This window comes from Pygocentrus nattereri, chromosome 27 (assembly GCF_015220715.1).
Source record: "Pygocentrus nattereri isolate fPygNat1 chromosome 27, fPygNat1.pri, whole genome shotgun sequence".
NCBI lineage: Eukaryota > Metazoa > Chordata > Actinopteri > Characiformes > Serrasalmidae > Pygocentrus > Pygocentrus nattereri.
Window position 1 is genome coordinate 24,985,085 of NC_051237.1, and position 13,813 is coordinate 24,998,897.

The window sequence follows — 13,813 nt, forward strand, 5'->3', positions numbered from 1 at the left end:
GTCTCCCTCCACCATGAATGGAGTTGAAGTTCTCTAAACTCTCATAAAACAGCGTCTCAGTCATCAGGCAGTGAATCCTGACTCAGTACGGTTCTCTAGAAACACCAAACCACTCTGAATGACTGTGTTTACATCTCAGTGATTGAATAATCTGGGAATTTTTAAATCTCAGTGGAGTTTCCCTTTAAAAGACAGCGGTAGAACAAGAACACGAGCACAAAAAATGTCCCATATATGAAGACTTGCAGTCGTTTTATTGTGAACACACAAATACACCAACATTCACCGTCACTCCTTTTCAAACATCATCATCTTGTTCATGTTGAACAAAAAACAAACGAAACAAAAGAACCATCCTCAGTCCGTTCTGGTTCCGTACTTCAGTACCAGTAGCTACTTCTGGGCCTCCTGTCTTCCTGAATGTTCATTTTCTCCAACACCTCCTCCTCCAGCGTCTTCAGCGACGGCGTGAATGTTTTCTGAAGGGCGTCTTCGGGCGACGTATCTTTCGGACCATCTGTAACGATGAAGGAGACGCGGTTTCAGTTCAGCACTTCAAAACAAAAGGTGCCAAACGCCTCTTTGGGGAACCACTTTCGGTGGTTAGATAACGGAAGATAACGGTTAAGATAAAGATAAAGGTTCTTTAAAGATGTCAATAATAACCGTGTATTTATTATCTATAGTTTTTTTATTGTGTGTTTATTATGACCGTGTGGAGTGTTCATGTTCTCCCCGTGTCTGCGTGGGTTTCCTCCCACAGTCCAAAGACATGCAGTCGGGCCAATTGGACGTGCTAAACTGCCCCTGGGTGTGAGTGTCTGTGTCTGTCTGTCTGCCCTGTGATGGACTGGCGACCTGTCCAGGGTGTATCCTGCCTTCCACCTGATGACCGCTGGGATAGGCTCCAGCACCCCCCGCGACCCTGACGGAGAAGCGGCTTAGAAAGTGTGTGTGCGTTTAGTATGAGAAATGAAAATAATAAATAAAAGGTCATTTTTCATAAATAATTATAATTATATATATATATATAAATAAAAAGAGATGATCCTTTATTAGTCCCATAGCGGGGAAATTCACAGTATTCCAGGAGCAGAGTAACAGCAGTAAGGCACTCAGTAATAGAAACGGGAAACAGTATAAACAATATAAATAATAAAAATCTGTTAAATCTCTAGACTATTTACAACTAAATGAGAATAAGAATGAAATACGAGTTGCAGAAGATCTGTACTGCACTTATGAACATATTGCACAATGAAAAATATTTACATTCTGAATATGAGTGTATATTGTACGCATGTATATTGTATGTGTGTATATTGTTTGTATATTCTGTATATACTGTACGTGTATATTGTGCGTGTGTATATTGTGTGTATTGTACGTGTGTGTATTGTACGTGTGTGTATTGTATGCGTGTGTGTATTGTATGCGTGTGTGTATTGTGTGTATATTGTGTGTGTGTGTATTGTATGCGTGTGTGTATTGTATGCGTGTGTGTATTGTATGCGTGTGTATATTGTGTGTGTGTATTGTATGCGTGTGTATATTGTGTGTATATTGTGTGTGTGTATTGTATGCGTGTGTGTATTGTATGCGTGTGTGTATTGTATGCGTGTGTATATTGTGTGTATATTGTGTGTGTGTGTATTGTATGCGTGTGTATTGTATGCGTGTGTATTGTATGCGTGTGTGTATTGTACGTGTGTGTATTGTGTGAGTGTGTATTGTGTGAGTGTGTATTGTATGCGTGTGTATATTGTGTGTATATTGTGTGTGTGTGTATTGTATGCGTGTGTATTGTGTGTGTGTGTATATTGTGTGTGTATATATATTGTGTGTGTGTGTGTGTGTGTGTATTGTGTGTGTGTGTGGTCTACTGGGAGCAGTGCTGGTTGAACAGTCTCACAGCAGCAGGAAGTCTCACGCATGGGGTGGGAGTCGTTCTCCAGCATGGATGCTGGCTTGATATATATATATACACACCCACAACCCTGAGGGAGAGGCGGCTTAGAAAGTGTGTGTGTGCGTGTGCGTGTGTGTCTCTCTCTCTCTCTCTCTCTCTCGTATATATATATATATATATATATATATATATATATATATATATATATATATATATATATATCTATCTTAGTCATGATTCTCAGTATTGAGGTTCTACTAATCCCTGTCCACTCCGTCACTCTGACCTTTCCACTGCTGGGGAATGATGCCGTCCTTTCTCTGGAACAGCGGTTTGGGGATGATCCGTCCTGTTCTGGCTGAAACGCGCACCTTCTCGCCCTCCTCAGTGAACCTCCACTGCGTCTCTGTGGGCTTCCTGTCAACCAGCACACAGACCAACACACTGCTGTTGCTTTATGCTGGAAAATCAGAAACAAATCTCTGCACTTTAATCAATTTATTCTGCAGCCTGCTCACATTTTATTCTCCCTTAAGATCCACCTGTAACATGTAGCCCCTCAGTCACACTACGCTCTGCTGACCTGAAGTGCAAGTCAACAGCTCCTCCCCGGGGGACTTACGGATGCATGTTTCTGCAAAGTCTATTGCATGATTTCTATTTATTAGCCGAGTTAAACATAAAAAATAAAATGTGCCGAATTTTATGTTATAACTTTTGCACAGGCCACACTTTTTGTTTCGAGTAAAAAAACAGTAACTGTGTACTAAAGTGTGCATAAGTGTGTCTCTGTAGAGGAAGAACTTCTTTTAACACTTCTTTTTGCACCCAAACGTCCACAAACTATTCACCTGTCTTTATCCCCTAGATTTAAAGCTGCACTATGTAAGCTTCATGTTAGTAAAGCTGAATGAAGCCTCGTTACTGAGTGAGGAGATTATAAACAGGCTAAAATACGGTGAGCGTGTTCTGCTGCGAGTCGCCTGTAAAGCCTGAAATCATCATTTAAAATCAGAGGCGTCGAGTTTTTCACACCACGTCGTACGACTTCATGTATAGGAACATAATTTACACATAAGTTGTTCGTTATTGTTATTCTGGCTCTTACTGATCAGACGCTCACTCTGGAAAAAACACAGCGCATTAAATTATAAATGAAGCTAATAAAGCAGCATAACTGCTTTGTGGGCTGTAAGATCTGAGGATTTGGAGCCCTCTCTGGCAGAAATGTGTAACTGCACGCAGCCTGATGATCGAAAGAGAACCTCAGTCTAAACTCGGTGAAGGAGCATCTCTGAGGACGTGAGTGGATCATCTACTACCATCACGTCTTCATCAGCGTGATGTCGATTCTGAGGTCATTTGAGGCCGAAACATCGAGCTGGACCTTCTTTCTGAGTCTGTGTGTGTCGTTAACGCATAAAGACGTACGACGTGGTTTAGTAACGTGTTCACGACCCTCACCTGTCTGTAGGGTCGATGAGGGAGATGTCCTTCAGCAGCAGAGGAGCTTCATTAGCGATGTACGCCCCTCTGTAATCTCCAGACCTGCCGACGTACCTGTAGTGCTGAAGATCGTCACCGCCAACGTTAATATCAGTGAAATGATACATTCCTGAAAATTTCCAGCAGGTTTCGCACATCATATTTACCGTGTTGAGACCCTCAACGATAACCCAGTTCCGGCGCCGGAAGACCTGAGTGATTTTTCCCTGTTTTCCTTTATCTTTTCCAGAAAGAATCTCCACCTAGAAACAACAGGGAAGAGGTAGCTTCACTAAAGCCGACAAGGCAACACCAACCAGAACACGGGGTTTCATTAAAGAGCCCATATCCTAGATTTTCCCCTCCTCGAGAGGCTCACTTACGTCTCTATGGACTTCTGTGGCTTTATGGAGCAAACGTGGTCGTGATTCATTAGGATAACACAACCGGTACAGAGAACCGACGTAAATACGGCATTTCTCTGACAATTTTTTTGTGCAAAATTTCAACCTAAAGAAAATATACATACACTATATTTCCAAAAGTGAACTTGAGTGACATCCAATTCTTAATCCATAGGGTTTAATATGATGTCGGCCCACCCTTTGCAGCTATAACAGCTTCAACTCTTCTGGGAAGGCTTTCCACAAGGGTTAGGAGTGTTTATGGGAATTTTTGACCGTTCTTCCAGAAGCGCATTTGTGAGGTCAGACACTGATGTTGGACGAGAAGGCCTGGCTCACAGTCTCCACTCTAATTCATCCCAAAGGTGTTCTATGGGGTTGAGGTCAGGACTCTGTGCAGGCCAGTCAAGTTCTTCCACACCAAACTGGCTCATCCGTGTCTTTATGGACCTGCTTTGTACACTGGTGTGCAGTCATGTTGGGACAGGAAGGGGCCGCCCCCAAACTGTTCCCACAAAATTGGGAGCATGAAATTGTCCAAAATCGGTGTAAAGTGGCGCTTTACTCCACTGCATTCCACGCTTTGCATTGCGCTTGGTGATGTAAGGCTTGGATGCAGCTGCTCGGCCATGGAAACCCATTCCATGAAGCTCTCTATGCTGTTCTTGAGCTGATCTGAAGGCCACATGAAGTTTGGAGGTCTGTAGTGATTGACTCTGCAGAAAGTCGGTGACCTCTGCGCACTATGCCCCTCAGCATCCGCTGACCGCTCTGTCATTTTACCTGGCTGACCACTTTGTGGCTGAGCTGCTGTCGTTCCCAATCGCTTCCACTTTGTTATAATCCCACTGACAGTCGACTGTGGAATATTTAGTCGTGAGGAAATTTCACGACTGGACTTGCTGCACAGGTGGCGTCCGATCACGGCACCACGCTGGAATTCACTGAGCTCCTGAGAGCGACCCATTCTTTCACTAATGTCTGTAGAAGCAGTCTGCAGGCCTAGGGGCTCGGCTTTATACACCTGTGGCCATGGAAGTGACTGGAACACCTGAATTCAATGATTTGGATGGGGGGGGGTGGGGACTTTTGGAAATATAGTGTAAGCTTACAGGGTATCTGTAGAATAATGATCGAGCTTCTTACCACATCACCCCTAAACACAGACCAGTCCTCATTGGCCACAGGCTCAACGAAGACCTTTCTTCTCTTCTTGCCCGGCGGGTTGAGTCTCCGGGCAGCTACCGTCCACGGGCGGTTCGTTCCGAAGCGATAGTCGTGAGGAAACGCAGCCTTCGCTGCCATCGAGAGCAAAGACGTCAACCGCATGATTCACAGTGCGATATCTGAGGAAAAGAGAAACACCGGTTAATAACCTTTAACTAGAATTCACCCAAACACAAATTCCAGTCTTTTCTATTTTATTTTTTGCACTGATTTTAAATAACAATTGAAATTAAAGTGAAAGATACAATCTCCCAGACAGCTCACGTTAAAGGGCCCATCCCCTACAATTCTCTTATGTTTACGTCAGTGTTTGTATAAAAAACGGTCCAGCATTCATTTTCCAGCCTCTCTTTATTCTTCCTTAAATATCTCTTTATTTCATGACATCGTCCTTTTAATCTCACAGTCTGGAGACCACAAACAGCCTCTGGCCTTTCCTCTGACCTCCTGTGGCTCAGCTTGAGAGCCTACATGCTTAAAAATGGTTCTTCAAGGGTTCTTTAGTATATTAACTTGCTTTAAGTAGAACCATGACCACTCAAAGAACCCTTTGCATCATGAACTGTTTCTTCAGACTGATGGAGAATGTGCTTCATATATTGGTCAGGCAGAACGTTCTGACCACCTCCCTGTTTCTATGCTCACTGTCCACTTTATCAGCTCCACTGACTGTATAGCTGCACTCTGTAGTTCTACAGTTACAGACTGTAGTCCATCTGTTTCTCTGATACTCTGTTACCCTGTTCTTCAGTGGTCAGGACCCCCATGGACCCTCACAGAGCAGGTACTGTTTGGGTGGTGGGTCAATCTCAGCACTGCAGTGACACTGATGGTGGTGGTGTGTTAGTGCGTGTTGTGCTGGTGCGAGTGGATCAGACACAGCAGTGCTGCTGGAGTTTTAAACACCTCAGTGTCGCTGCTGGACTGAGAATAGTCCACCAACCAAAAATATCCAGCCAACAGCTTCCTGTGGGCAGCGTCCTGTGACCACTGATGAAGGACTAGAGGATGACCAGCACAAACTGTGCAGCAGCAGATGAGCTTTCGTCTCTGACTTTACAGACTTTTAAGGTGGACCGACAAGGTAGGAGCGTCTAATAGAGTGGACAGTGAGCGGACACAGTGTTTAAAAACTCCAGCAGCACTGCTGTGTCTGATCCACTCGCACCAGCACAACACACACTATCACACCACCACCACCGCACCAGTGTTACTGCAGTGCTCAGAATGACCCACCACCCAAATAGTAAGTGAGGGTCCGAGGAACCACTGGACCTTCCAGACCAGGGATCTTTAAGATGGACACGGTTTCACTGTTTGGTCATTAACTAACACAATCATACAGATTTCTGACCTTCATTCGAATTTCCCGTTCCACCTTAAATAGCACAGCAGTTACATTGTGGAGCCTAAGGCGCCAGGGCGTAACAGCTGCGCCTTTTAAGGTGGAACGGGAAATTCGTATATGAAGCCCACTTCAGCTTCGCGATTTAGGCTTGGAAACTAGGTTCAGCTCTTAAGGTGGAGTCGTGTGTTAGCTCAGTTAGCTTAGCTGCCTGGCTGACAGTATATTAATTTCTGCGCACTTAAAATGGACCTTAACCCGTTCGTACCTGCGTTACAGCAGCGCTGGACCCGCCTGGACGCTGAAACGCCGACGCTGGACGCTGAAATGTCCGACTAGTCGCTGAAATAAATAAACATTTCACTTTAACGTGGGTTAGAGACGCATGTCGGGTCCGTGAGGGTCACACTGTACTAAAACGGCACGCAGCGCCCTCTAGCGGTGGCGCTCGGAACAGTGGCTGCGCTCCAATTTGCACTCTAACTAGAACACTAAGCTCTAGTGCGTGCTTGAATTCCACCTAGGGCACATTGCTAGAACGTGCTTCTTCTTGTTATGTGTGTGCTTGTGTAGCTGTTGTATCCAGAGCCGGGTTATGAGAAGCCTGGCCTCTTCCTCTTTCCCCCGTTATATCAAAAACAAGACTGATAAACAGCAGAGGGCGCTGAAGAGCACTTTAATGAGGCAAAAGTTTCTTTGAGCGTTTATGGTTCCATACAGAACCATAGTTGCTGGGGGTGGCGTGGGCCGGAGGTCAGGGAACCGGGCCTGAACCCGGAAGATCACTGGTTCAATCCCCAGGGCCAACAGTACCTGACTGAGGTGTCCTTGAGCAAGACGCCTAACCCCCAACTGCTCCCCGGCGCTGTGGATGGGGCTGCCCACCGCTCTGGGCAAGTGTGCTCACTGCCCCCTTGTGTGTGTGTGCTCACTAGTGTGTATGTGGTGTTTCACTAAACGTATGGGTTAAATGCGGAGGTGAAATTTCCCCGTTGTGGAACTAATAAGAGTCTCCTAATCTTTACTAAAGAACCCTTGGAGAACCGTCTTTAAGAGTGTGTAGAGATGTGTAAATACATCGTAGGAGAACGTGACCAATTCTATGCACTATGGCATCTAAGGGTCCTTGATAGGATACCAAAACACGCAGCCAGTCTCCTCCATCCCTGACTTGGCGCAGTCGCTTCCAAAATTAAAGTCCTCAGGGGTGTATTTACATAATAAAAGTCCTGTTGATTGTTACCTACTTTAAACAGCGAAAGGCTGTTTAAATGCAGGCCACGTGCACTTTTTAACCACTTTACTGACGAAGAGTCAAAAGGCTTTTTTTCATAGCATCACTTATACGAAGGTAATATAAAGACATAAGTCTGTTTTTTATTTAATTTCAGTGTATTTATGTTCAAAACCAATGTCTAGATGGAACAGCATCCACTGTTCTTCAGTGGTCAGGACCCCCCATGGACCCTCACAGAGCAGGCGCGATGTGTTGTGCTAGTGCGAGTGGATCTGACACAGCAGTGCTGCTGGAGTTATTAAACACTGTGTCCACTCACTGTCCACTCTATTAGACACTCCTGATAAATCATTGTGATCAGTTATTAATCTCAGTGTTACTGAGCTCTGCTGAAGCCTGAGTAGACTGATAAATCAATGTGATCAGTTATTGATCTCAGTGTTACTGAGCTCTGCTAAAGCCTGAGTAGACTGATCAATCAATGTGATCGGTTATTGATCTCAGTGTTACTGAGCTCTGCTAAAGCCTGAGTAGACTGATAAATCACTGTGATCGGTTATTAATCTCAGTGTTACTGAGCTCTGCTAAAGCCTGAGTAGACTGATAAATCAATGTGATCGGTTATTAATCTCAGTGTTACTGAGCTCTGCTAAAGCCTGAGTGGACTGATAAATCAATGTGATCAGTTATTAATCTCAGTGTTACTGAGCTCTGCTAAAGCCTGAGTAGACTGATAAATCAATGTGATCGGTTATTGATCTCAGTGTTACTGAGCTCTGCTAAAGCCTGAGTAGACTGATAAATCAATGTGATCAGTTATTAATCTCAGTGTTACTGAGCTCTGCTAAAGCCTGAGTAGACTGATAAATCAATGTGATCGGTTATTAATCTCAGTGTTACTGAGCTCTGCTAAAGCCTGAGTAGACTGATAAATAAATGTGATCGGATATTAATCTCAGTGTTACTGAGCTCTGCTAAAGCCTGAGTAGACTGATAAATCAATGTGATCAGTTATTAATCTCAGTGTTACTGAGCTCTGCTAAAGCCTGAGTAGACTGATAAATCAATGTGATCGGTTATTAATCTCAGCGTTACTGAGCTCTGCTAAAGCCTGAGTAGACTGATAAATCAATGTGATCGGTTATTAATCTCAGCGTTACTGAGCTCTGCTAAAGTCTGAGTAGACTGATAAATCAATGTGATCAGTTATTAATCTCAGCATTACTGAGCTCTGCTAAAGCCTGAGTAGACTGATAAATCAATGTGATCAGTTATTAATCTCAGTGTTACTGAGCTCTGCTAAAGCCTGAGTAGACTGATAAATCAATGTGATCGGTTATTAATCTCAGCGTCACTGAGCTCTGCTAAAGCCTGAGTAGACTGATAAATCAATGTGATCGGTTATTAATCTCAGTCTTACTGAGCTCTGCTAAAGTCTGAGTAGACTGATAAATTAATGTGATCAGTTATTAATCTCAGTGTTACTGAGCTCTGCTAAAGCCTGAGTGGACTGATAAATCAATGTGATCAGTTATTAATCTCAGTCTTACTGAGCTCTGCTAAAGTCTGAGTAGACTGATAAATTAATGTGATCAGTTATTAATCTCAGTGTTACTGAGCTCTGTTAAAGCCTGAGTAGACTGATAAATCAATGTGATCAGTTATTAATCTCAGCGATACTGAGCTCTGCTAAAGCCTGAGTAGACTGATAAATCAATGTGATCGGTTATTAATCTCAGCGTTACTGAGCTCTGCTAAAGCCTGAGTAGACTGATAAATCAATGTGATCAGTTATTAATCTCAGCGATACTGAGCTCTGCTAAAGCCTGAGTAGACTGATAAATCAATGTGATCGGTTATTAATCTCAGCGGTACTGAGCTCTGCTAAAGCCTGAGTAGACTGATAAATCAATGTTATCGGTTATTAATCTTAGTGTTACTGAGCTCTGCTAAAGCCTGAGTAGACTGATAAATCAATGTGATCAGTTATTAATCTCAGTGTTACTGAGCTCTGCTAAAGCCTGAGTAGACTGATAAATCAATGTGATCGGTTATTAATCTCAGTGTTACTGAGCTCTGCTAAAGCCTGAGTAGCCTGATAAATCAATGTGATCGGTTATTAATCTCAGTGGTACTGAGCTCTGCTAAAGCCTGAGTAGACTGATAAATCAATGTTATCGGTTATTAATCTTAGTGTTACTGAGCTCTGCTAAAGCCTGAGTAGACTGATAAATCAATGTGATCAGTTATTAATCTCAGTGTTACTGAGCTCTGCTAAAGCCTGAGTAGACTGATAAATCAATGTGATCGGTTATTAATCTCAGCGTTACTGAGCTCTGCTAAAGCCTGAGTAGACTGATAAATCAATGTGATCGGTTATTAATCTCAGCGTTACTGAGCTCTGCTAAAGCCTGAGTAGACTGATAAATCAATGTGATCAGTTATTAATCTCAGTCTTACTGAGCTCTGCTAAAGTCTGAGTAGACTGATAAATTAATGTGATCAGTTATTAATCTCAGTGTTACTGAGCTCTGTTAAAGCCTGAGTAGACTGATAAATCAATGTGATCGGTTATTAATCTCAGCGATACTGAGCTATGCTAAAGCCTGAGTAGACTGATAAATCAATGTGATCGGTTATTAATCTCAGCGTTACTGAGCTCTGCTAAAGTCTGAGTAGACTGATAAATCAATGTGATCAGTTATTAATCTCAGTCTTACTGAGCTCTGCTAAAGCCTGAGTAAACTGATAAATCAATGTGATCGGTTATTAATCTCAGTGTTACTGAGCTCTGTTAAAGCCTGAGTAGACTGATAAATCAATGTGATCAGTTATTAATCTCAGTCTTACTGAGCTCTGCTAAAGCCTGAGTAGACTGATAAATCAATGTGATCGGTTATTAATCTCAGTGGTACTGAGCTCTGCTAAAGCCTGAGTAGACTGATAAATCAATGTGATCAGTTATCGATCTCAGTGTTACTGAGCTCTGCTAAAGCCTGAGTAGACTGATAAATCAATGTGATCAGTTATTGATCTCAGTGTTACTGAGCTCTGCTAAAGCCTGAGTAGACTGATAAATCAATGTGATCAGTTATTAATCTCAGTGTTATCAAGAGATAACAGAACCCCATAAGTAATAAGCTGATCATCAGTGTTGTGCTGGACATTTATGGCATGTTATATTCATGTTACTAACTGAAAATCAAAGCTACTCGCTATATAGTCTGATCTTGGAATTGCACGGCAGTGAAATTGTGGGAGCAGCAGGGAACCAACACATATGGTAAGCATCAAAACAATGCTGAAAATTTTAAATAAGTAAATGTATTCATGAAACATTAACAGAAGAATTACATTAAGAAAACTGTCACCAGTATCAGTGAGGAACAGTGTGAACAAATAAAAATTACAGCAGTTTTGCCCATCTGTCTCATCAATGTGTGTTGTAGATGTTACTTTTTAAAGTACTGTATACATTCCTGGGTACATTTGGAACAGTGCATTCCAGGGGTATTTAATTCAAATTCAGGTCCAGTTGCATCACGACTCAGCGCCATATACTGTTTACTGAAGTAGCCGAGTAGGAATATCAGCATCTTATACAGTCGACAGCTGAAAATCAGATCAAATAAAGTCCAGTTCGGTCAGATTTCAACAACATTTACTGTCAGTTTTCTCTTTTTAGATCATGTCATGTGGAATAACTTCCCTCTGACTCACTTTCTTCTCTGACCGCTGTTTCTCTCCTCGTCCCTCCCCTGTGTGGCGCCACTCACTCGAGTCTCAGAGCTCATCGTAACGCACAGATCTGACTGGCTGAGTAGCGTCACGTGTCATATTTACAGCACGTGATTGGTCTGTGAGTCTCCCGGGCCACTAAAACTAGAAAAGTTACGGCCGATTAAAACAGGACCACCCCATCAAAATGAAAAGATCACCGGACTCGGTGACCTCTGGTGTATTCAGTTTCCACTGCGGAATTAGACCTCCGCATTTAGCCCTTCCCTGCAGTGAAACATCACTAGTGAACACACAAGGGGGCAGTGAGCACACCTGCCCAGATCGGTGGGCAGCCCTATCCACGGCACCCGGGGAGCAGTTGGGTGTCAGGCGTCTTGCTCAAGGGCAACTCAGTCACGTGCTGTCGGCTCTGGGGATCGAACCGACGGTCACAGGGCCGGTTCCCTGACCTCCAGCCCACGACTGCCCCAAGTTTCAGTCCCCTCTTCCTCTGTAACACCAGCGGTTAACTTTCTCTCCACTTGGCAAGCTTGACATTCCCTCCGTCTGGGGAAAAGCTGAGACGTCTCCTTGAATCCCGTCCCACTGTAGGCCTGTATTTCTTCTCTACAGCATCTCCAGCTGCGTTTAAACACTTGGAAGCTTGGCTGTAGTGTATTTCACTAGTAAGAGTACTCCCTCAGCTGTAAACACATTCAGGCACTGCTGTCTGAGTCCGCCGTGCGGGCTTATTCATTATCTCTGCTTCCTCTTCTCACTGGGTCTGTTCGTTTTTCCAACAGATGTATTTTACTTGGAATTATAACATTTGTGCTTTGATCCTAACTTGTAACCGAGCAGTGTGATGACGGATGTCTCTGTCGTTGTTTTACGTGCATATTTTTTTTATATCTTATTATTAAAAACAAAACAAAACAAAACTGCAGACAGGCGAAACGAAACCACCTCCGAAATGCCGCGAAAATAAATAAATCAGCCAATCAGAGAGGACGTACATTCTGTATCCAAGCGAGATCACAGCGGCGGAGCCAATCAGCGCCAGCTTTGCTTTGTAGTTAGGCAGACATAGCGCTGCGCGGCCAATCACAAAATACGGCGAGCGGCTTTTTTTAGCTGTTTATTTGACTCAGGTACTTTCTTTTTTTCGTTTTTTAAAAAATAAATTGTGGTAATTTTGCGTCCCGGTGCAAAAAAAAATAGGATGTAAGTTTAAAATAAGGAGACTGTGGCGATTTTCTCTCCGCGGCTTTCACGAGCTGCTGTGTTGGGCTCTGTTAGCGTAGCTTAGCTTAGCTTAGCTTTAGCGTTAGCTGCGTTTCCTTAGCGCGCACCTAATGTAGCCGCGTGCTAACGACGCGGCGGGCGCGGCGGCGACTTTAGCGACACAAACGGAACATAAAGACCCCAAATGTGGGATAAAGACGCCAGTCCGGCTCGAAATCGAGGGGGATACAGTCGCTGTAGCCGGCTAGCTGGGTTAGCCGAGTGTTCAGGCCTGGCGCTGCTAACCCGGACAAAGATTTTCAGCTTTTTATATAAAAATAAACCGTGTTTGTGCGTTAAAGTCGCTCTGCTGCGGCCAGAGAAGAGGTACGGGTCGGGGAAGCTGTGTGAGTGTCTGTGTATGTGTCTGGGTTTGGGCTGCGAGGCTGAAGTCGGCTTCCTGTTCGAAATCCCCCGTTCCACCTTAAATGGTGCAGCAGTTACAGTCCGGCGCCCGAAGCACCAGCGCGTAACTGCTGCACCATTTAAGGTGGGACGGGGGAATTCGAACAGGAAGCCGACTTAGTCCTCGTAGTATTTGGACTGCATATGTGGATTGTTTGTCTGGTTTCTTGTGCTGGAACCTTGTTTGTCCATTCAGACGTGACTCACTTGACCACAGGTGTCTGTGTCTGTCAGATATCTGTAAGGGGTGTGTGTGTGTGTGTGTGTGTGTGTGTGTGGTGAAAGCATGCCTTGCCTTCTCCATCCCTTTCCCATTGGCACTGCTTGGCTGATTGATCTGCCAGCAGCTCCATGTGCCTGCATGTTTTTGTGAATGGGAAACTGCGCCCTAATTAGACCCTCATTAAGCTCACTGTCCTCGTGTGTAGCTGTTCCCCCAGTTCTTCTGTCCACTGTGTTATATTGGCGAGTAGGAGCCCACAATTAGAAATAAATGCGGGCCATAGTTTCAGTAGTGCCACAGATCTCGTGTAGATGTCGTTACAGGCCTGATCAGGCCGATTTTTGTGCATTTTGGTCCTGTGTCTCTGAAAAAGAGATGGAGTGGTTTTAGATGCCGTGGATGCTGAGGGTAGAAAAACTGAATGAATCCAATGTGGTGCCCTGTGACGAGTGACGATTACAAGCGTTAATTAATAACTAGATGTGCATTTCCTAAAGGAACTGCGAAAGTGCTTGAAAAGGACTGTAAGTGTGTGTGTGTGTGTGAGAGGGAGAGATGTATGTGTTGGGGTGGT

At 44.0% G+C, this 13,813-nt stretch overlaps 1 protein-coding gene across 1 annotated transcript; it reads right to left on the reverse strand.

The window, feature by feature from the left end:
* Window positions 1-226: 226 nt before the first annotated feature.
* On the reverse strand, window positions 227-6,792 carry mrpl24 (mitochondrial ribosomal protein L24). Its single transcript, XM_017722768.2, has 6 exons — window positions 6,639-6,792; window positions 4,945-5,144; window positions 3,562-3,657; window positions 3,374-3,477; window positions 2,196-2,326; window positions 227-517 (listed from the first exon to the last, which is right to left on the reverse strand). The coding sequence occupies exons 2-6, from the start codon at window positions 5,125-5,127 to the stop codon at window positions 381-383; spliced, it is 651 nt and encodes a 216-aa protein (XP_017578257.1). The 5' UTR covers window positions 5,128-5,144; window positions 6,639-6,792; the 3' UTR covers window positions 227-380.
* Between the last annotated feature and the right edge of the window lie 7,021 nt (window positions 6,793-13,813).